Genomic DNA, 24,830 nt, shown 5'->3' with positions numbered 1-24,830 from the left:
ACATCAAGTTAAATAATACAGAAAATGGTAAAATTGAAGAAAAAAAAGGAAGATATTACAAGAAAGAAAATTAGTAATGAGCAGGCATATATAAAGTAATGATATAAATAAGTATACACCAAATCATACAAAGTTAATCCACAATAGATAACTTAATTCTGTCATGAGGAAACCAGACTAAACTTGACCAATGCTGTCAAAGGCACAGAAAGGTGTGTCTAAGGCATTGAAACTGGGCACTAAAAAAAGAATCAGCACATCTTGGCACACCTTAGGAGCACCTTTCTAGTTCAAGTGAGGTACGACTTTAGCACCTTAGTAATACCGGTTATGAAAAAAAATTCTGAAAGCATAACCAGCTATCTATTATTCTGTCATGCTAAAGGAGTCAATAATCAAACATTAAAAGAATAGCGAGTAGTTTTGTTGGTCTTTGATACTCTTAGGCCTTAGCAGCATACAGCTTGGGGTTTTGTTAATAGAATATCTTTTATTGTTACTGTGAATGTTTGCTTGAGTAGATTTATATGGAAGATCAGTGCAATATAATATTTTACTGGTTTCTTTTATAATGTTAATGTCTTTCCTGAGTAAGGCAACTGCTTTTTGGCACCTCTATCTTAAACTTGAGTAAAAATGCATTAGCAAAAAAGATACTGCATGCTAAGATTATTGTTGTCCAATTTAGCTTAATAACCTAATTTCCGGCATTTTATATATCATGATTCTATGATTACATCTCTATGATCATCCAATCATTGTATTCCAATCTAGCATAGCATCTGCAGCTATCAATTTACTATCATCATACAGATACGGTATCAAACATAGCCATATTGCATCAACTTAATACAACTTGCTTCCATCATTTCCTCATCAGCTTTATATTTAAGACAGATGGTAGCCTAAGAGAAATGTCTATATATGCCTAACTAGTAACTGACAGAGACAGAAGGTGCTGATAGCTAAAATAGACTGACATTTGTAAAGCATTTTACATGTTAATGAATAAAAAAAACAGGTGTATGAGTTACTCAATATAAGGAACACGGGTACAAGACTGCACTTGAAATACATATAGGCTGAGGTTACCGCACCGACAATAGAACCGAAACTAACCAAAACTGAAGCAACAGATGGTACCCATTCAACCTTCAATTTCATCAGCTGAACAATTTTTCAGAAACTATTTGAAGAGTCTTAAGCAACAACCAAAACATTAATCAAAATTCAAACAAGTGACAGCCTGGATAAAACAAGAAAGATAATCAGAAAAGACAACCACTGTAGCATAACATGACAAATCTCAAAGCCAAATGACAAAATTAATCAAATATCCTCATCTACAACCATCAATTCCTGTTAGAAACATTTAATAAGCAGAATAGCAGTAACTCTAGCTAAGTAGAATACAAGCAAGTACAACGAACAATACCAGAATAGTAGAGCTGCTGTAATTAAATTTTTATACAAGATCAGATATGATATAACCATAAAAAGCAGATTAGGCTGCTAGGGCCTCACTGGAAAAATGTTCATTACCCCAGAAAACTTGAATAGTTGATGTCTTCTAAAGAAGTGGCTAGCTCAAAAAGAAAAAAAGAAAAAAAAAAAAAGGTTCTCTAATGCGCAAAAACAGTGTCATTTCGTCTAGGTGGTCTGTCTGGAATAGTTCCTGGCTTGAATTTTGAAGCTTCATGCCTTGCCAGTTCAGGTGGAACAGGACTGTTACTTTGAATAAGCATCTGCTTGAGGTCATAGAAGACATCAGAGTCCTGAAGAGTCAAGAACGTGGTAGCCACACCCGTCTTTCCTGCACGACCAGTACGCCCAATCCGGTGCGTGTACATTTCAATATTCCCAGGCATATCATAGTTGATGACATGAGCCACATCAGGTATGTCAATCCCACGTCCAGCAACATCAGTAGCAACAAGAACATTATATCTCTTGGTCCTAAACCCTTCAAGACTAATCTCCCTCTGCTCCTGCGACTTCCCTCCATGCAAAGTAGTCACGCGATACCCTTCCTTATCCAAACTCTTGGCAACATGATCCGCATTCCTCTTGGTGTTAACAAACACAATGGCAGTCTTGTCGTTAAGCTCATCAAGCAACCTCTGAAGCTTGTAAAACTTCTCAGCCTCCTTCATCATGATCACATGCTGGCTGATCAAATCAGTTGCCTTTCCAGCAGTGCCAATGGTGACCACAACAGGGTTCCTCAAATATTTCCTAGCAAGCCTCTCCACAGCAGGCGGCATGGTGGCGCTGAACATATAGGTGGTACGGTAAATCTTCTTCTCGTCAAGCTCCTCATCCTCATTCTCCGGTTTGAGATTGCTGGAAGGCATGGCATCGAGGACACCCATCACCTGGGGCTCAAAACCCATGTCAATCATACGATCGGCCTCATCAAGAACCACATAGTTGCACTGGTTGAGAACAGCATAGCGGCGCTCCAAACAATCAATCAAACGTCCGGGAGTGGCGATGACAATCTCACAGCCCTGCCTAATCTTAAACCCTTGCTCCTCAATGGACTGTCCACCAACAATGGAGACGACCTTGATGCCCAAATACTGAGCAAACTTAACGGTCTCATCCTCAATCTGCTGGGCGAGCTCGCGAGTGGGGGCCATGACAACAGCATAGGGACCCTCAGCCTCGTTGTCTTCACTAATGGGAGGAAGGCGGGTGATGTAACTCAGCATAGGAAGCACAAAAGCCGCGGTCTTCCCGGAACCGGTCTCGGCAATGCCAATGACATCACGCTGCTGCAAACCAAGCGGAATGGCAGCCATCTGAATAGGAGAAGGGGTTTTATAGCCAGCCTTCTCAACCGCCTTCAGGAGCTCGCTGGTCAATTTGCTCTCATTCCAGCTCCTCATAGGGCGAGGAATCTTCGAACCCTTGTAGGAGATGTTGTAGTCTTCTCTGAAGATACGCCAATCCCTTTCCGTCATCTCCTCGAGCTTCTTCTCGCTCCAATGCCGGTCGACGCGCATGTCGAAGGTGTCGTATAGATCGGCGGCGGCCTCCTTGCGGCGCTGGGCGTCGGCCTCCTCGGGCTTCTCCTCGATGCCGTCTTTCTTGCGGATTTGATCGCGCATATCCTTCTCGTTCTTGGCGGCGAGCTTCTTCTGCTCGCGGCGGTCCATACCGGCGCGGAAGCCGCGGCCGAAGAGGAGCTGAGCCTCGTGGGGGTTCTGGTAAAGGGAGTTCATGTCGCGCGAGGTGTCCTCGGTGTTCTCCCAGTCGAAGGAGAAACGGAACTTCTCGCTGGGCTTGATGACGCGCTTCTTGGGCTTCTTGGAACCCAGGTACTGCTCCTTGATGGATTCCAGCTCCTTCTCGCGCTCACGCTCCACGAGTTTCTCCAACCGGGCACGTTCACGGGACCGGGTCTCCTCTTCGCGCTCCCTCTCTCTGTTGCGGCGTTCGGCTTCGCGGTCCCGATCGCGTGCCCTCTCGCGCTCGCGTTCTCTGTCCCTGTCCCGGTCTCGGTCACGATCACGGTCCCGGTCTCGGTGGTCTCTGTCCCTTTCTCTGTCTCTGTCGCGGTCGGAGGAGTGGTTGCGGGAGAGGAGCTGTTCCTGGCGGCGCTTCTGGTCGGCGACGTCTTCGTGGCGGCGCTGGAGAGCCAATTGCTCGCGTTGGGCTTTGGTTAAGAACACTGGCTTGGCGGTTGAGACGGGGGCGGCGACGTCGTCGTTTGAGCGTTTCATGATATGATAGATTAGGTAACAAAGAGAGAGAGAGAGAGATCGCTTGGGTAATTGCAGGAGGGGAGGGGAGACAAGTGAACGCGCAAACACCAAACCACTTCTATTCAACCTCCGCTACTGCCTACTGCTGCATCTATTTCTTTCCCTAACACTTTTTATTTATTTCCTTTTCTCTAAATTCAGACATATCTGGGCTGCGCAAGGCCCAATTCACATAAGTGGAGCATATCTATTATCTTTTTAAGATGATTAATTAATACTGTATATCATTTTTATAAGTGTAATACTACTATTGTAACAAATAACAATGGACATTACCTTAAATAAAAATCATTCGATTATTTTATATTTATTACCTTGATATAAATATATATCAAAATTAAAAATTAATATAAAGAATAAATGTATTATTAACTTTCATGCTAATTATACATTTGATTGTAAATTAATTAATATTTGGATTTTTCTAATTATATTCATTTGGCACATTAACGATGTTTTATTAATAATCAATTAATTTATTGAATATATTTAATTTCAAATTTTTACGGTCAAAGTTTATTATAATAAGATGCATTAACTATCACTTTCATAGTTTAATAGTAATTTAATTCAATCAAATATTCTCTTTTTTTTCACTGTACTTATTCTACATGTATTTATTACTGTACTTAGTGTATATTTATTTGAGTTTATTTTTAGAGAGTAATTTTTAGATAATTTTGTTTGGATTTTACTGAATAATTAAACTTATTTAAATTATTCATTGACATTTTTAATTATGTAGAATATTTGAATAATTTGTTATAATAATTAAAATTATTTTTTACAAGAAAATTTTAAATAAATAAAAATTACAAATAAAGGTATTTGCTAAAATATTTTTAATTTTTAATGCATCATAGTATTAGATAATTTCATTCATATAAAAAATTGACATACACCATGCGTATATGATAGATATTGTTAATAATACAATATTAAGGTAAATCTACAATAGTTATACTAATATATTAATGAAAGCAAGATTAATTACTAACATTATTTTTCAGTTAGTATATGATTTTTGGTCGGGTGCATATTTACTCATCTCATCTTGGTGATGGACCTAAATAACCATAACGAACTGGGCATAAAATGCTTAAGTGGGACAAATCCACGGGATTCATTTTTTTCCTGTGAAAGTCTCAAACTCCCTTTGACGTCTATGGAGCGTGGTGAAGTGCAATCACTCATCTGGTCGATCACTTCTCTTCCTTCGCAGATGATTTTTATGTCACAGCTCTCCTGTGCATTTTTCAATACCTTGGCCGCTATGGAATTATGACTTCTAGACCCAGATTTTCTACTCATCCAAATAATAAAACAAAACAGTTAGAAAATGCTGTTACTATGAATTTAGTAGTGTCACATACATGGATCGCGGACAAGGTACCTTAAATTAGATTTGGTAATTCCAATCACCAATTTCCTTATATTAAGATTTCCGACAAGGTCCACGATGGTTTTAGCAACATTGTCACCCTCGATAAGCTTCATCTCCACCTTAACCTGTTCAATTTCAATATATATATATATATATAGTAAGGTCACTCACTAGCTAACATTGGAATCTATCTTCAATCAATTCATAAAAGCCTATTATATATATCCTAAAGAACCCATCTTAATTATATGTTACGCTTTCCAAGCAAGGATTTCTTTACCTTCGAATCAACGCAGAGGTCAGTGAACTTTTGAAGGAGCAATTTTCTCTTGCCTTTCTCCTGTGTCAAATGCATGTTAACATACTCTAGATTTACGTGGCTCCTTGGAATTTTCCCCACTGTTATTAAACACCAAAACATTATAATATTATAATATAATGCACAGAGAAATTAAAGAGTACCTTATCAAAATGTTGCTCACCTATGAATAGACCATCTAATAATTAACATGGCCGAAATAAGAAGTAACACCTACTCTTTCCTTACATTAAGCAACATAAAGTTAGAAAGAAATTTGGTTATGACATACTGCTAGAATTAGAGAGTAACTCTTAGTTAGAATCCATTGTATTAATTATTGCAGACAAATATGTTTTAAGATGTAATTGAATATTAAGTGTGAACACCTCTCCCAGGAATTGAAACATAAGTTACACGATCGAGACAAAACTCCTTAACTAGAAGTCTAGCTAGCTAGAACCAATTAATTCCGTTGGTAAGTAGTAACCCATTTTATACGGGGAAAGGGACTTATTTGACTATGAGCATCTACCATGGAAATAATTAAGCCGGGGAGAAAGACAAAATGAGTAGAAAATTAATCAAGACTTAATAATTACATGGACTTGGAATGAGCTTGACTTGAGGGAAAACGTGTACGATACAAACGGTGGCAGAGGGTGTCACGGCGTGCTTCAATGCCCATGAAAGAGCTTCCATGCTCGAATCTCCATCCTTGCCTACTGCCACATAAACAACATCATCATCGTTGCCGCTACCGCCGTCGTGAATATCAATATCAAGCGAGAACACAGTGCTGATCTCGCAGTCTTCTCTTATTGCATCCAAAGCCAAAGGCTCCTTCTCCTTCAGATTTATCTCAAACAACTCCTCTGTATCAGAATCTCCTATCTCGCTGCTGCAATCTATCACTTGGTTTCTCTTGAACCCAATAAAACCGCCACAACTGATGCACTCATCGTGCTCCATTTCCCATGACCTTGTTGATGGCATGATGTTGTTTGCTTTCTATCTCCAATTTTATTTCAACTAATTCGTTGGGTTGTGATCGATTGATATATAAATAATTTGGACCAAACTAGAAGCCAGAAATAACAAATGAAAGGATAAATAGACTAGATTTGATCAAATATAGTGTACACGTTGGTTATGTCGTAATAGCGTGGCTCCTAAGCGTCTAGCTAGCTAGGTTGACTGGAATGTACAACATTACTCGAATGAAAGTAAAGAGTAGATTTTTATTCGTGCATACTTCACATATATACACTCAATATTATTTGTATTTATACTCAACAAAATAGTTTCACCCCGACTACTCGTCCTCTATAAGGTATTCTTCACTAACACCCACAACACTGACCAACAGCTATTAAGTAATAACACACTCACTTTGAATTATATTACAACTCACTTCTTTAATTCAAAGTTTCTAAATACAAATATTCAACATTTTCGGCTCCTTAATTAAATCTCTCAATTTTCATAAATTTAGTCATAGTATTAGCGCACTATATGAAATTCGGATATGCAAAAGCACAAATTCTAATAACATATCTCCCTTTGTTGACTTGATCTATATACAATAAGTAATAATAGCCTATATGGTACTGCTTCTATTTATCACCACACCTATATGAATCTGAATACCCCACAAGTTCAACATGGGTTTCCACTCTTCAGGGAACAACACACCATAATATGAAGTTCCCTTCAAATATCCAGATCTCAGGATTCGATCCTTCGGTTGCCAGCAGGTGTGAGTGTTTGGGATCTTCCGTAAACTTAATAATTAGACTTGTACCAAATGATCATGTCAAGTTTGTTGTCAATAGAGTCTCTTGCTTCATCTTCCACCAATTTCATATGGGCTTCCACTAGTGTTGGTGTTGCATGTTAAACCTTCTTAAAACTTCATGAATATATCTCTTCTGATTTAATGATAATTTTTTTAGTATGCAATAATTCCATTATGAGAAAGTACAACATCAACATAAAGCACATTCATATAAATTACATTCATAAAAAGTCAACATCAGTTTTAGTCTTCACACAAAATTATCTTATGTTTCATTGAACATTTTGAGAATCCTATATATTATTAAGAAAAAATATATCCTCTCATTCCAAGCCTCGACTTGTTTCAAGCCATATAAGGCTTTCATGAATCTAAACACATTATTTGCTAATTCCTTCACTTCAAATATAGGAGGTTGGGGCACATAAACCTCCTCCTCAAGTGGTGTACTATTAAGAAAGACTTACTTGACATCAAGTTGAAATAGCTACCACACCCCTTAGAACTAGCTAGTGCCACCACCAACCACTATTATAAGTTTAGTTATAAGTTTAGCCACAAGTTCAAAGACCAATGAGTAATTCAAGCTTGTTCTCCATCCAAATGACTTTGCAAATCTTTCTTTATATTTTGCAACTAATAATTAAACCTGTGGTTCACTTTTTTTTTTTACTCCTCTAGTTCATTAAAAAAAAAAGACTCAAATTAATTTGGAATTCGATCTGGATACAAATAAAAAACCTAATAATTTTTTTTTATTTAGAATATATCAAACTTAAATATTATTCAAATAATTTAACTTTAATTTTAACATATTAATCATTTGTGTCTAATCACATGTTGGTTACTTATTCATTAATTGATTATTTAACCAATTATAATTTTGGGAATTTGATTCTTTCAATTGTTTTTAATTCTTCTTGGTTACTTTTCTCCACACACATCCCTCCCTTTTTTTTATAGCATCCTTAAAATTGTTAGGTTCAACTAATTATCTATATTTATAGTCATCATTTCTCATATATAAATTCTTAATGTTTATAATTATACTTTAATTTCAATTATAAAAGATTATATTAATGAAAATAAGCTTAACCCCTAAACTTTTCATGTCTGTTAGTCTATGATATGAATTTTATATATAATGTTGACTAGGTCGTTTTTAAATTATTGAGAACTTACTACATTAAAGTCGTGCATTCATTCGTATATTGTATACGTATTCACAAGTTAAGCAAGAATCGTGGACGAATATGCCTTTTGTCGTGAGGTATCCAGGGACACACACATCCAATAAAGTCAAATCACATGCTTAGTTTAATATGAAAAATATTTTTTGTTCGATGCGTCCGCTATCATATAAAGAGGGGGAGTAATTATTTGTTCACAATACAATGATAACAGAAATTTCCGTTCATCTTGACGTAACCAAGATAACAACATTGAAGAATGGAGTACACGGAAAAGATCACACGTAAACAATATTGTCAAGGAAAACGCACTGTTCTGTCAGGATTTTTGTTAATTATGCTGTGTGGATGATTAATATTAGGATAAAATATATTTGAATTCTCATTTAAAATCTGAAAAATATTAATTTTATTTTCAATTTTTTTTATTGATTAAATTTTTATAAAAATGAAATATATTTTTATTGATTCTAATTAGTGAGGCTGTTTGATTGTTCATTAATGTAATTAATGGATTTAATTGTTTTTTTTCTCTATCTTCTTAAATACACTCGAAATATATCAGAGGCATGTTGTTTTATTTATCCTCATAATTTCATTAAAAATGTAAGAAAATTGAAAAATTACAATTTTTGAGATATTTAATCACAATAAATTGTTTGATTCAGGTCAAGAGTTTTAACGATTATAAATTATTTAATTTATTTATAATCAAATAACACGTAAAAAATGTTAAATATGATACTTGTTTAACATATTTAATTTATTTATAATAAAAAAATACGTGTAAAATTATTAGACTTATCATGTTACCGTCTAACAAAATTATTATTAAAGACCATTAAAATATATTTTTATTCTTAAAAAGACCAAATTAATATAATAAATTTTATGAAGACGAAATTAAAACTTCAAATTTTACATAAACTCCATAAATTTTACCCTTAATATTAATATTATTTGATTATTAAAAAAATACTATTATGTTATTTTAATCTATACCAATAGATAAAAAGATATTATCTTGTGTAACTAGTCTTAGTCTTAGTCTTCATATTTTTTAGACTTTTTTACCCCTGTATTAAAAACAAAAATCAAATAACCAACCCACTAACCACTTTCTTTTTTTCACTCTGACCCCTTTTATTATTCATTCATGTATTAACATTAATATAAATTAGGCTCTCTCACCCTCCATTCCAATTACTATTAGATTCTGCTTCCATTCTTTTTTTTTTTCTCTCTCTACGCCTTCTTCTTCTTCACTTCCTGCTTACTGTTTGTTACTTCAATTTAGTGATTTGTTATTTCGGGATTCAATTGAGATAAAAACTGCTTGGTTTGAGCAATGGATGTGAAAGTTGCAGAGGTTACAACTTTCAGCGGTGGTTCAAACCAAAAGGATTGGGAGAAGACATGCCAACAAATTTCGTTTGGATGTGTCTCGGGAACCACAGTCTTCGGGTTTTTGTTTCGTCAACGATGATGCACCACAGAACAACCACTTTGGAGGTTTCCTGTTCTTACGACAACATTTCAAGTTCCCATTCTAACCAATGATCCCAATATATATATATATTCCTCAGTTGGTGTTGAATTTTCGTTCTTGCTGCTTTCCACTCCCTTTTGTTGTTGAAGTGTCATTCTGCTTTTTATTATTATTATTATTTATTATTTAATTTTGCTGAAAGGATTGTAAGTTCTGAGCGATCTGTCTTTCAAACAAAATGAAGGATTGGTAATTGCGGTAAGAAGGTATAATGAAGTCCTGAACCATACTTTGTGTAATTTTGTGTTTTTCTTTTCTCACTCCACAATAATTTTCTGTAACCTTTCTCTTTTCATCTATTTTTTTTTCTTCTTCTTTAACTTTCTCTTTTGTATAGTTCTTGAGTATAAATTTGATTTACATGATGTTTATACATTCATTTTGATAACACTTGGAAGGATGAAATTGAACATAACACACATAATAGAAAACATGTGGTTATAATTTGTGCAGCATTACATTATTGTCCTGCATTCAAAGCCTTTTTCTTGATTTTCTTCTGCTTATTCTTATTTTAGAAAAAAAAACTTGTTATTGATTATTATTTAAATTTATGTAAGTCATAAAAAAAAAGAAACACATAGCAGTTTGAGAGAGAACTTGAAGATCTAAAAATGTTAGCTAATCACGCCACATGCATTTACCATGATGGTATCATATAAAGAAGTTTGATATCATGTAAAGACACTCTTAGCGCGAGTATCGCGCTAAGCGCATGACCACTTATTCGCGCTTAACGTGAGATCACGTAAAATTTAAGCAAACTATCTTTAAAAGGGGGAGAAAGAAGGGGAAAAACATTTGTTTATTAATAACTTAGTTCTCACAAAAAGTACAGAGCATCCCACAGAGAATCACCCTCGAGCTATTGTAAAGACGATAAGAGGTTAAACTCTCATTGTTGAGAGCTTAACAACCAAGCGCTCTTAATGTAATTATTCTTACTATCTATTTAATATCATGTATATTTCATTGTCTCTCTTTTGCGTTTAATTTCATTGATTGTAATTTGATTACCCATATTCATGGTATGTTTTAGGATTTAGGCATTGAAAAATGATTATCTCTTAAGAACTGAAATAAAGTATCAAAATAATTCATCTCTAGGGATAAAATGATTTTATTTAGCTCGTTATACATCTCTACTTATAATGCAATTTAATTGGATTATCTCTTAAGAAATTAGGAGAGAAATTAGATAAATTAGATTTTTTTCATATGAGGAATGATGGTTAGAGTATATGAGTAGATGTAGGTGATAATTGGAATAATATTGAATAGAGAAAAATCCTTAACATTACATTGAGGATAGTTTTGGTAGACTGAGCCCCAACACCTTCCACTTCACCACTTCGAGTGTTTGTTTTTCTTTCCTTGCACATGTTAGATTATTAGTTTAATTTTGTGTCAATCTACTTTTAATTTTTCATCTCTCAAATCTTTACTAGTTTTAGCACCTACTGAAAAAAAAAAACTCAAAAGATGTTAAATTTATAATATTTAACACAAAAAGAAACAATAAAAGAAAGAAAAGTCAGATAATTACCTTAGATAATTACTTTATAATTTAATTACACAATTTACATATACAATAACAATTATCAAGTGTGTATTTTTGCAGGTTGTAATAATGGATATTTGATATTAGACTTTTGATGTGAATAATCTCTCGTAATATGCATTCAATGATAGAGACCTGTTTCCATTTGACTTGGTTATAAAATTTATTCTCATTATACAATTTTATATATGTGAAGCATATTTGAGAAAAATCCAGTCAGGAGCATATTTAATTTTTCTCATTTATTTCTCTACTTTACATTGAGATTGTAAACATTGATTCAAGTTTTCTGCTAAGTATAGACATTCCTTAATTTATTTGTGTGATGATAACGTGATATATATATCATAAAATCCAAAAATCTATATTCTAAAATTTTAGCAACAACAGAAAAGGAAAGAGAATTAATTGGCATAAACTGCCTGATCTATGTGGAGTGCCCTTTAAGAGAGATAAAGCAAATGGAGAACCATGATAAGTTCGACCATCAAGAAATTAAACCTTGAGTGCCTATCCTACTTCAGTAACATTGTCTGCTTTGCTTCTGGATAGCAACGCAGACTTAAACACATCAATTATCCACAAAATGTTACAATATATAAAAGTGAAAAAGTTCAATCCCCCTATTCTCATAAATAGTGGACCCAACTTCGGAGTTTATAATACAATACTGTAGGATTCAGGACTGCCATTGGCAGCACAACCAAACTCTACATATCCCATGATTAATGTTGGTTTTGCAAACAAAATTTTCATCTCCATGCCACTATTAAAATTTCAAAGTAATGAATTATTCATGATGAGCTACATTACGAAGTCAAAGAACTTGATACCCTTTTGACCTTTGCTGCTATTCAACCACACATGTACACTGTAATCATTTAAACTTGGGTATGAAGCAAATACATGAAACCAAATCATTTTGATGATCTTCTTTTTTCCTGGTTATGAAAGTATCATTAGCAGAGGTGCGAGTGGTAAGCGCTTGTGGAGGGGTTGACATCATCTGCTCATGTACTTCCTTCCTTTCACATACAATTCTCACCTTGCAACTTTGTGGTGCATTCTGCAGTATCTGATCGGCTATGCCATTCTGCAGAGTTTGGTTCCATTGGATTTATAGAATTAATTATTACCTTGGAAGTAGAGCATGATTGTAGGAATTTCTGAAGGAGCTCTCTCCTCTTGCCTCTTTCTTGGTCAATATAACTCTCCACCTGCTCAGCACTCACTTGATTCCTCGGAATCATTCCTATTCCCACTGTCATCACAAAAAAAAAAAAGTGTCAAGACACGGATTCACATCTTTAATTAGATCCATGTGGACAGGTTGGTATGTAAATAAGAAATTATACATTTGAAATCAGCTTGACTTAATAATTTCATTCCAATTCTGAACTTCTTTTTAATTCCCCGTTTTGTTGGTATAAACGAGGCAAATCTAAAAATATACATTTGTTCTTTGATCACTCTACTTGGTTTGGCGACCTTGTTCAGGCTAAAAATTCTAGCTCGAACTGTCATTTGACACTCAAAATAGATGCTTGGTTTTTTATGTGAAGAAAGCAAAATGATGAAGAAAAATTTTATAAAAAGAAAAAAACAGAAAAGCAAGTTAGTTAGCAATCAAACAACAACTTCATCTTGCAACCACAACTTAAACATCATAAGTCATACATATAGGTAGGTTGGTCCAGCCTAGCTATGACACTGGGGTTGACCAAGTTGCATGCACCCATTGAGAAATTGAGACGACGGAGAAAGCAAGAAATTAAGAGTGATGTTATATAATGAATGGACGTACATGGATTTGGAATGTGGTTGATCTGAGGGAAAACATGAATGAGATAAATGATGGCAGACTCTGATTGAGTAACCTAGTTGTTGAGTGTCCATGAGAGAGCGTCCTGTTTGTAAAATTTGACAAAAAAAATTATATTATAAATTTGAATTCTCATGTTAAATAAGAGTATTTTAGAAGTTATTATTAAATAGGACCTAAGAGTAACAGAGAATAATGACAATTATTTTCTACACATAACTATCATAAATGTCCCTGACTCAATCCAATATTATGTTTTCAACTTGACTAATTCTTGGAAAGGATTTTCATACTGTTACCCCCAAAATAGGGTCATCCTTATTTGATTCTCTCAATAGATTAAATCAAATTAAAAGAATAATAAAACCCTTCATGACTTTACTCTTTAATCTTCACTAATATTTTGAACTTTCAAATAAGTTAATGTCCCATTAATTCACCCAATAAGATAATCTCAATTTAAAGATGTGGATTATTCCACATCTTATCTAACATATGATACTCATTTATGTTATGATTGGTTGAATCAGATTTTTTTTAATACTTGTTTTTATCATACTATTAATACAAAGTATTTATAGATTTTATTAATAATTAATTTTCATCAAAAAATTTAGTTGATCACCTTTAATAACTTTTTCCTTTTAATTATGTTTTTTCATCCATAAACTTTAAATCTGAGACTTTACTAAAGACATTAAATTTAGGAGTATTACTCAAAATAACTAATTGGTTTTAGCTTTTGTTATACTTTTGCTTATTAATTTTTCATCTCGAACAAAATCTTCTCAATTTTGGCTTCGGGCTCTTCCAGTTTCTCTTCCGGTTCATGTAGCCTCTGTCTAGCACATCATGGTCTTACTCTTCACTGATCAAAGAAATTTCCTTCTTTTGGTCTGGTGGATCGAACTGCAAAATGACAGAACACCAATTGATAAAAGTAATAAAATATAATACTGAAAACTAAAATAACACACCTAACCACTTTAAAAAGTCATATAAATTTGTAATTTAATCTTAATCATTAATGTAAAAATGTAATTATTTTTTAGACTCAAATATACTTTGTGTTTTATCTTTTTGTTTGATCTCTTATCTCTCAAAAATAAATTAATTTAATCATTTATGTTTTAAAGTGAGTCTATATGATCATTTTGAAGCCATGATCATTTTCAAACTTAAGACAGAATTTTGAATTTTTTTTTAACTAATTTGAGACTTAAAATTTGTCTCATTATATTTACTTATATGAAAATTATGAAACATCAACTTATGTCCAAACCAACAAGCGTTGTAAATATAATAAAAATCCCATAAAAAATAAGTTTGATGGACAATAAAAAAAAATTAATATTAGATTTTTCAATTAATAGTCATGTAATTTTACTCTTGTTTATGCCTCTTTTATTTTGACTTTTGAATGTCAAATAAGCTCTATACGGAAGATTAGATTTACGTCTCGAATCAATTAAAAAAATCAAAATTATGTCTGCAAATAAAATAAAAAATCATTATTTCAGAATTATCATTTTATACTTTTTATAAGATAAGAGATTAAATTGAATATAATTGAAAAAATATATTAAAAGTGTATTTAGCCTATTTTTTGTTTCAGTTGAAGAAACATTTTTACAAAAATTAGGTACGAAATATTTTATATTTTTTAAGAATTTGATTGAATATTTGAAAAATAAAATAATGCTCATGTTCCAAGCACGTTATAAAGGACATCTTTTTTATTCAATTTGTTGCATTGGTTGGTTGAATGAGAAAAAGTTATGAAAAGTCAAAATGTAACACGAGAATGCATGGTTGCATATATTTATATGCCTCATTGTTGATTCAGAATTCCCAGCACGCACGCCAATGACGTCGTCGTTGTATCACTGGTTCCAAATTCCAATTACAAAATGACGCTGATGATAACTAATTTGCTCCGTATAAGAATGTTCGTACTCGATGGTTGGATACGTATGCCAACAAATCTTACTTGAAATTAATTATCCAAGTGAAAGTGCATGCATCGTTTCCTCTCATCACAAAAACCTTGAACTGCATGCGTCTAGAATGGTATTTACAATGCATATTAATTTGAGGTCAATTCAAAGAATGATGCGGAGGATTTCATCATGTAAGATGTGAATGAATACAAAGTTTTCTGATTTCCCACTTAATTGACTTCGTTTTTCTTTGACTCAGTCATGCCGGCACTTCTGTTACAACGAGTCAAGACCAGACCCAGGTTTTGACATCAACAAGTTGTTTGTCTTCTTTTGTTAATATTTTTAAAATCATAATATAAAATCAACTGATTCCAGTATTAAAGTTAAGTTTTTTATTTTTATTTTTACAATGGACTCGTGCCGAAACATGCAAGTATTAAAATTTTCAGTTTGAAAAGTTTGGCAATGACACCGAGAGTTCTCGTACATGACATTTGGTCTTTAGCCTGCTAATAAGCTTAGGAAAGTAGTGCAAAAAGTCACCACGAAATGTCATATATCTTATACACCACTCCTTAACGTGTCGTAGAGCCATAGAGTACCCAAATTTTCATTAATTTATCAACAGACACGCAGTGATCGTAATCTGCGTGGGGCAAGAGAAGACACCCATGGTTAACGCTAAATCAGATCAATGATGTACCAAAAATGTTACATCAACCTCACTTATCACCCATCCAATAAATATCTAGACAGAAAAATATATAAATTTAATGAAATTTATAATGTGATAGAAAGAAAAATAAAAAAATAAAAAATATTAATAAAATATTTAAAATAATAAAAAAATTGTATATCATTACTCCTGATGTAAACTTATGAGAAGAGAAGGACATATGTTAAAAAGGTTTAAAGGACACCCCAATACACACGCCCACATACACTAATCCTAAAGGAATTCAAGATAATAAGTGTGCACACAAATTAATAAGTGCGTGATTAGATCAACGTTTACAAATTAATAGTGTTTGCGTGTGTATTTATGGGTAATAAGTGAGTAGGGATGGGAATAATTGACTAGGGGTGAGAATAGGGTAAGCCGGTCTATAGGGATTTGGGACTTACGATCTGGCGTATATAAAACCTGACTTGAACTGACATATTTAATTAAAATGGTAGGGTCACACTTTTTTGAAAGTCTATTAAATTAAATTGATAAGTCTAGGCTTATTAAAAAATTTTATAAACCTGATAGACTGGCCTATAATATTATTTTTTAGATACAATTAATTTTTTTTTAAATTATCAGACTTTTATTACACATTAGTGCTCCATAACTTATATTCCTATAATTAAGGACTTTAATTACAAGTCAGTCATGTACACTTTTATATTTCTCATTATTATTTTGATTGAATTTCCTTTTTTTTAACTTTCCTATTATGTTCCTATCCCATAGAATATTTATTGTGAATAAGACTTAAAAAAAGGATCATGCCCCTCAAAGAAGCTAGGCTTAGGCCTTTCAAAGTCTGGTCTAGTCTATTTCCACCCCTGTAAGTGAGTGATTGGATTAATGTTTACAAATTAATTTTAAATAAAAAATTGTAGTAAAATTTATTTTGATTTAAAATAATTTTTAAATAAAATGATTTATGTTTACATATTTCTATTTTTAAAATAAATTTGTTATAAAATTTAGTGTAAATCTTTCAACCCAACATAAAATTTAATTTTTATAATTTTTGGTTGAATTGAGATTTTGAGACAAAATTCATTTTAGTTAGCAATAACTCAGCAAAAAAAAAAACTAAATATAAGCACCTTTAAAACAAACAAGTTTGACTCCAATCAAAATCAATTTGCATTATTCCCCATAAAACTAAACACGCTCATTAATAAATAATTCAAATATAGAACCGCTGTCGGAATTGATCGTTTCGTGTGAGCACTGAGGTTTTACACGTATAAAATTTTTATGTGTATGGTTTTTTTTTATTTCCATAAAAATAAAATTTATCAAGTATATATATAAAGAATTCATTCTCTTTCGCGACCAAAAAAGAGAGTTTTCCGTAAAAATAAAGGCAGTGTTAGATGGTGTAGAGCTATCTTATAACGTGTTTTTAGTTGGCTTTTTCTTTTTAAGTGCATCCGTACTATAACCTTTTTTTATTGTGTTGTTAATTTGACAATAGTGCATGATTCTAACTAGTCACTGAATTGGTTGGTGGGGATTGATCATACAATCACTTGTTCTTTACTAGCCAAGTAGCCAACGCATGCTATTGTTGGAGGTCGAGCAAGCATCCAGTTTGCAACAACATATTAGAAGACGACTCGTAGCTACGAAAAGGCCTTTAACTTGTTATATCTTTTATTCGCTGAAAGTAACCTTTCATGTTTTTTATTATTTTTCCTTAAACTAAAAGGGAAAACATTTTTTTGACTACTTTTTAAAAAAAATCTTTAAATAAATTTAAATATAACTGTAAAAATAATACTTGTATAGAGTTGAATTATATAAAAATTAAAATTAAAAAATATTAATTTAGAGTATAAATAGTTAATATTTTGAAAGCTATTATATAAAGTAAAAAAAATTAATGTTATAGCTTTTAAAAATATATATCCAAGTATAAAAAATATAATAAAATATTATTCTTAAAATGTTGGTTCTATTTTATTATATTTTATAATTCTATAATAATAGATACTTAATCATCTTGTTAATATTTATTATTAGACTAAGATGTTAGATATTTACTTGAAGATCTAATTCTTATTAAAAAAAATGTCAAGATATACATTTATTTAAAAAATAATAATTTTTTACTTTTTTCTATAAAATTAATTTGCATATTCTTGTAGGACCTACCAACATGATTTGAGATTTTAAAATTAGATTTATTATTGGAATAAAAAATCTTAAAAGTGATATAATATTGTAAAAAATTTTAAAAAATATATTAAGATATCAAAATTTGATCTTTCTATTGTAGTTGCCGTCATTAAAGTCTTGTTCCATGTTCTCACACACACAAAACACTCAGAAACACATGAAATCTAAAATTTGACGGCTGAAAACAGATCGAGGCAGTGGGTCCCTGAAAATCAACGGTGCAATGACTTGTCAACAATTGTAATTGTAACTAACTAATAAATAATCTAAGAATAAATTCTCCAAACACTAAACAATAAATAGTCACTTTTATCTTTTAAACATGTAATTTGTTAACAAATGGATTCTTAATTATGAAAATAGAAAATTTAATTTTTAGTTCTAAAAAATATAAGAAGTGTGATAAATATAGTCGGTCGTTAACTTTTGTTCGTTGTGATTAATAAAATAGTCTACATGACACAAAAGGATAAATTTATCATTCAAATGATTGTCAATGTGATCATGCTAATTAAATTGGACAAAAATATCAATAAGATATCATTTTTGGACGTAAATATCAATAATTTTTGTTAAACGGAAATGTCAATATATTTCTTATTCGAGGGAAATGTCACTCATTGTTTTGACTTAGATATGAGTAAGTTCTATTGGACAAAAAATGTTAATAAATTATTATTATTGGATGAAAATGTCAATAATTTTTTATTAGACTTAAATATTAATATATTTCTATTGGACTAATTTGATAGAATTGAATTTCGTTTTATTTAAAGATAAAATATAATTTTAAGATCAATTTTTGTTATTTTTTATCGTTAAAAGCTTAGCATTATAATAATCACTTAAAAAAAATATTAACAAACATAATTTAAAACAAACATAATAATAATGATAATATTAATTATCAATCATAATTTGTCTATCACAATAAATATTATCCAAAATAAGCATTATACCCGTTTATCAAAATAAAACATTATAACAATGTGTCAATCATTATAAATTTTTTCAAATTACCCTAAGAGATAAATATATTTCATATTTCACTTTTTCGAATCTTGATTATTTTATTAACGGTAACGGACGAAAATTTTTAGAAACGTATTTTTCAGCGAATTACGCATTTAAGAATAAAAGTTATTATTTAGTCATCGATATTCGAAAGAGTGGAAAGACGAAAAGTCAAAAAAAATATTATATGACAAATATGTTATTCGGAAACGTAGACTATATTTATTAACGGTAATGAACAAAAATTAATGGTCAAATATATTTGTCACATTTTTTTGCACTTTGGAAAATAAATTTTGTATTTTCATGTTTGAGGAACAAGATTTTCAGTTAATTACACGTTAAAAAACAAAAGTAATTATTTATTCCAAAATAAATTATTATTTTTTACCTCTTGAGAATAAATTTTATATTTTTATATTTGAGGAATGAGATTTTCAGCTAATTACACGTTAAAAAACAAAAATAACTATTTATTCCAAAATAAATTATTATTTTTTACAGTTTGAAAAGTGTTTTGGTATAGCAACTTTCACTTTCTCATCAGATTCTGAACTGTGAAGCTTCCATTTTTGTTTTTCTATTTTCAATCTATTCCTATCTGATAATAATATAAAGAAAAAAGAAAAAAACATTGGAGGTTAATAACTGAATTTTAATATAATTAGGAGAAAAAGAAATTAAAAAAAGAGGGTGGAATTTGTAGGTGAAGAACTTGGAGATAGGCCCGCCTTTGTTGAATCTTCATTTATGGTGTTTCCTTCTTTCTGGTACTTGTTGTTGTTCTTATTATATATTTAAACCTCTTCCTCCTCTTCTTCCTTTTGCTTCAAGGTGTGGTGTTTTGTGTTTCACATTTAAAGCAACACTGAAAAGAAAGGAAAGTGAAGTTGAGAGTTTGTTTAGGAAGAACAAGAAATGGGGGTTGGTTCCCAGGATGCCATCAAGCAGTTCCAGGCATTCATTGACCAAGGTCTTTCTCTCTCTCTCCCCTTTTCTGTTTTTGTCTTCTCTCTCTCTCTCTCTCACTTTTTAATTTTTGTTGCTTGTTTTGAATCTGCAACAATGGTAGTTGAGGAGCCTTTGCGAACAACGTTTCAGGTTAGCATTTTACATTTTCATTCGATCTTGCTCTTTGACTCAACTCTTACTTTTTCTCTCTCCTTCATTTCGCTACGTTGATCTGTGTCAATTCCCATCTATTATGTATGGTATGGGTTGGGTTCTGGGCTGCCCAATCAGAAACCTTCAATGGATTTTTTATACTTCTCCTAAATCTTCTTTCACTGATTGTTTTTTATAGACTCCCAACTTCTACTGTTGCGGGATATTTGACACGTAATATCTCCCAAATGAGATCTGATTTCAATTCTCTTTATCATATTCTTTCAACTATATAATCTAACTTGTGTTTCACGCTTTCACCTATTTTGTAAAGTATATATTAGTACTTCTCAACACAATACTAACAACTTCTTCCTGTTTTGGGAGTGCTACAAATTTAATAACTGAAGATATTACCCAACTAGTATATCTTATGAGGTTTGATGAAAACTAGGAATTTTTAGAAATCAATTAACGAGTACTTAACTAGAAAACTAATTAGGGTCTTGTTAACGGTATCCTTAAGCATTGATTAAGGAACTAAAAGGAGAAAAAGTATTTTATTGGGATGTGTAAAATTATACTACCCATAAGATCATGGGTTAGCATTTGCCAACTAATAACTCTTCCTGCCCTAAATTTTAAATACTTTATTAATGTGTATACAAATTACTTTTTGGCATTTTGATTCTACAAAACTAATAGCTTCTCCTTTTCCCTCCTTTGGAACTTCGTAACTTTAATTGCCAGAATGTTCATCAAGGGTTTGTCACCGAAACTTTAATGCGGTTTCTAAAAGCAAGGGACTGGGATCCTTGCAAGGCACATAAAATGGTAAGATATATGTGGTTGAAGTGTCCTTTTGTTGAATATCTTGCTTGCAAAAAGTTCTCCACTGTATGCAACATAGTGTACTTGACGTCTGTATTATGTTTCAGTTGGTTGACTGTTTAAATTGGAGGGTGCAAAATGAGATTGACAATATATTATCTGTAAGTTTTTTATTATGCTGATCCTTTGCACAATTTCTTTATCAATTTAAGTCTGTTTCTTGTCTATAATTGAGAGACTTGCTCCATTATATTCGTATCATTTGTTGTTTTGAAAATAATGACAACATAATGTATCTTACAATTGCATTAGCAGTAAATTTTGAAGTTGGTGATTTATAACATCAAGTATGTCTGTTTGGTGATTCATTTTTCAGAAACCAATTGTTCCTGCTGATTTATACAGAGCGGTGCGTGATTCACAACTCATAGGATTATCAGGTTACTCAAGAGAGGTGCTCATTCTCAAACATAATTTTTTCCTCATTCCATTTCATCATAGTTGTGCTTTAAGTGAAAGTATTTATTCATCAGAAAATGCAACTTAGGCTTTATAACCATGTGCATTTTTAATGATATTGATTAATATGATAGGACTTGGATTTTTTTTTCTTCATTTTTCTTAAATTTTTATTCTTCTTGTTCTGCCTTCCTTCCAGGGTCTGCCTGTCTTTGCAATTGGTGTTGGGCTTAGCACATTTGACAAAGCATCTGTAAGTTTAATTATTGGAAAAAATGTAAAGGGATGTTGCCTCTGTGAAGCACTGTCTGTTTTTCTTAAGCTATGTGTTCTGATATCGTTCTGGCATTTTTTTTGTGTGTTTTTATGATTGCAGGTTCATTATTATGTGCAGTCACACATTCAAATTAATGAATATCGTGAGCGTATAATCTTGGTGAGTATTAGTCTTTAGAGTCTTCTTCATTAACCATTTGAGCTTTGCTGGCCTTCTGTTTTGACCCATATATGTATGTAGCCTTCTGCATCAAAGAAGCAGGGGCGACCTATTACCACTTGTATAAAGGTTTTAGACATGACTGGTCTGAAGTTATCAGCCCTGAATCAGATTAAGGTACTTTTTAGTTCATACTGCTATTTGATCCGGCAGCATTGCCATACCCATGATTAATTGTGAATTGAATGTATTGATAATCTGTTCTTAAAAGTTAAATTTGAACGGTAAACAATATGGATGCATAGGGTTGATATAGTGAACATGTGTGAGATCATTTGGAAATTATCATTAACATATCATGATCAGTAGTAAACTGTAGCATATCTATTTCACCAAAAAAAAGTGTAGCATGTCTTAAAGAAGTACAAACATACACAAGATTGAAAATTGTACTCCAATTTGTCGTTTGGGTCAACATTTACTGTGATTGCTACACGAAACCAAACTTAAAGCAGAAAATGTTCAATTCTTCTGCATCTGTTTTATGTATATTCTATATCATTAATTTTCTCATGCTCATGCAGTTGCTAACTATTATATCATCCATTGATGATCTGAACTACCCTGAGAAGACAAATACTTATTACATTGTAAATGCTCCATACATATTTTCTGCTTGTTGGAAGGTGAGAAATTTCTACCATAAAAAATATTACCTTATGACTTCGCTTCCTGTATGATATTTTTCATTTAATATAGCACTTTCAGTTGAGTTCCTATTGAGACATCAGCATCATGTTTAAACACTCAGCATTAGCAGGTTGTGAAGCCACTTTTACAAGAGAGGACAAGAAGAAAAATACAGGTGTTACCAGGTTGTGGACGAGATGAGCTATTGACTGTAAGTTTTTTGTTTTGTTTTGTCCTCATGTCCATGAACAAGACTCCTCAAGTGCATACCCCAACAATTGAAATTATGCCATGATGAAGAAAAAATTGCTAAATTTTATGTTCTCAGTTGTGGGTAACATATACTCCAGGAGCACCTACTAATTTAATAATAGGAGAGAACATCACAAAATTAGAGGATACCTTTTCCTTTTAAAGGTAACAATAAAGAATGCAATACAAAACCACAAACAGAAAAAGTGCATTAGGAAAACGAAACTGAGTGGTTGCTTTCCAGACAAGAGACCCATTTACAAAAGCCATTAGCAGAACAGTATAGAGATGTGATTTGGGGAATTTTTTGCCTCAGATAAGAGCATGTGGTGCCATAAACTTATCTTTAAAATTCTGTCATTTCTTTCAACCACATGCTTGCACTTTACATTGCAATAAAGCCCCTTACCCTCCTTACACAGTTGCACTTCACGGTGCCTTTGAAACTAGTTGGAAAATGTTTCAAACTTCCTAGACACGGCTATCAATTACTAGAAACACCAACAGCAGTTAAAAATTGTAGAAATAAAATTATTGCATATTCCAGAATTGGAGTACATAACAGAAAATTAGGGGAGAGTGCTGTATTAGTCTGTGGATCTGTAATGTAAGTTGGCTGTATATAATTCAATCTCTAATAAATAATATTTTATAGGATGAATTTTTCACAAAATCTACTCTTGGATTTAATGTTTGTATTATTTTCATCTTATCTATGCATTTGATTAAAATTGTTGTACCTATCAAAATATCATATTTAGAAAATGTTTTTAGAAGAAAATACCAGTCACTTCATAACATACTTATTCTTGTTTAAGTTTCCTAAAATTTTATAAGCATTTTTTGCATAATATTAGTTGTACTTCAATTGATGGATTTAATCAAAATCATTTTCTTTAATGAGTAACCACTTTTTATTTTCTATCCTTTTAGTATGCTCATGATAGTTCTTTTGAAAAATTGAAGGCCAACTCTATGGTACCTATTATCTATTTTTACTTTGTATTAATGACTTTAACAAATTAAATTCGGTGTCAGATCATGGATTACTCGTCTCTACCACATTTCTGTCGAAGAGAAGGCTCTGGATCATCCAGACATTCTGAGAGTGGTAGTGAAAATTGCTATTCCTTGGATCATCCCTTCCATCAAGAGCTCTACAATCACATCAAGCAGCAAGCCAGACTCCGTGAAGCTGTTGAACCCATCAAGCAGGGATCATTTCATGTAGATTTTCCAGTACCTCCAGATGATGAAGTTGAGATTGCCAAGACTATAGAGTCAGAGTTACATAAGTTTGAGAACGGAAATGGTGTCTGATACTTTCTTTTAGGATCTACTGTGGAGACCTCAAAATCAGAGATCTTTTGCTAGTACAACCAATGTAGAAGGACTCCACATCAGAATTACTTTTATCAGGATTCGGAAGAATTAGTTAGCGTTGTTTATGTATGTTAAAAGAGAAATTAAGGGTTAGTCAATTTAATGCAAATCCCAGCTTTACATCGTATCACAATGCTAGAGATCAATGTTAAATATAATATTTTATCCTTGTGTTTCCTGTCTCCTGATCTTTTGCATGTTTGGTCTTGATATTTCTTTACCAGTTCAAATATAAGATTATAATTTATGTTAAAGCATTGTTGAATGGCATAAGAGAAATATTGCATGCTTTATGTCCTGTACTCGAAAACCTTGTTCAGCTTTGCGTGATTGTGCATAAAGAACAGCTACTTAGTTTTTCCTTGGAATATACAAGAGCCAGAGAGTTGTTAATTAAGGGCCCTAGGAACAAGAAAAAAAGCAGGTTGTTGGCAATGAGAAATT

General features: G+C 32.2%; 3 protein-coding genes and 1 pseudogene across 4 annotated transcripts; 1 reads left to right on the top strand and 3 right to left on the bottom strand.

Annotated features, from left to right (window-relative positions):
* Nucleotides 1–1,449: 1,449 nt before the first annotated feature.
* LOC100799264 (DEAD-box ATP-dependent RNA helicase 21) lies at nt 1,450–3,878 on the bottom strand. The gene has a single exon (XM_003529632.5). It carries the CDS (start codon nt 3,726–3,728, stop codon nt 1,623–1,625), a length of 2,106 nt encoding a protein of 701 aa, XP_003529680.1. The 5' UTR covers nt 3,729–3,878; the 3' UTR covers nt 1,450–1,622.
* A 776-nt stretch (nt 3,879–4,654) lies between these two features.
* On the bottom strand, nt 4,655–6,697 carry LOC100799795 (U-box domain-containing protein 54). The gene is made up of 4 exons (XM_003529633.5): nt 6,055–6,697; nt 5,435–5,553; nt 5,164–5,279; nt 4,655–5,073 (listed from the first exon to the last, which is right to left on the bottom strand). The coding sequence occupies exons 1-4, from the start codon at nt 6,446–6,448 to the stop codon at nt 4,815–4,817; spliced, it is 888 nt and encodes a 295-aa protein (XP_003529681.1). The 5' UTR covers nt 6,449–6,697; the 3' UTR covers nt 4,655–4,814.
* Nucleotides 6,698–12,427: 5,730 nt separating this feature from the next.
* LOC113002172 (uncharacterized) lies at nt 12,428–15,430 on the bottom strand (annotated as a pseudogene).
* Nucleotides 15,431–19,870: 4,440 nt separating this feature from the next.
* Nucleotides 19,871–24,634, top strand: SSH1 (polyphosphoinositide binding protein Ssh1p). 2 transcript variants are annotated; one of them, XM_006582887.4, is made up of 12 exons: nt 19,871–20,001; nt 20,095–20,204; nt 20,304–20,332; nt 21,086–21,169; nt 21,274–21,327; nt 21,543–21,620; nt 21,825–21,878; nt 22,002–22,061; nt 22,143–22,238; nt 22,646–22,747; nt 22,882–22,962; nt 24,042–24,564. In XM_006582887.4, the coding sequence occupies exons 2-12, from the start codon at nt 20,150–20,152 to the stop codon at nt 24,321–24,323; spliced, it is 975 nt and encodes a 324-aa protein (XP_006582950.1). In that variant the 5' UTR covers nt 19,871–20,001; nt 20,095–20,149; the 3' UTR covers nt 24,324–24,564.
* Nucleotides 24,635–24,830: the final 196 nt, after the last annotated feature.

The sequence above is a fragment of the Glycine max genome, chromosome 7 (genome assembly GCF_000004515.6).
Source record: "Glycine max cultivar Williams 82 chromosome 7, Glycine_max_v4.0, whole genome shotgun sequence".
Taxonomy (NCBI): domain Eukaryota; kingdom Viridiplantae; phylum Streptophyta; class Magnoliopsida; order Fabales; family Fabaceae; genus Glycine; species Glycine max.
The sequence above is the reverse complement of the archived record's forward strand: the minus strand, read 5'-3'. Positions and strand labels throughout refer to the sequence as shown.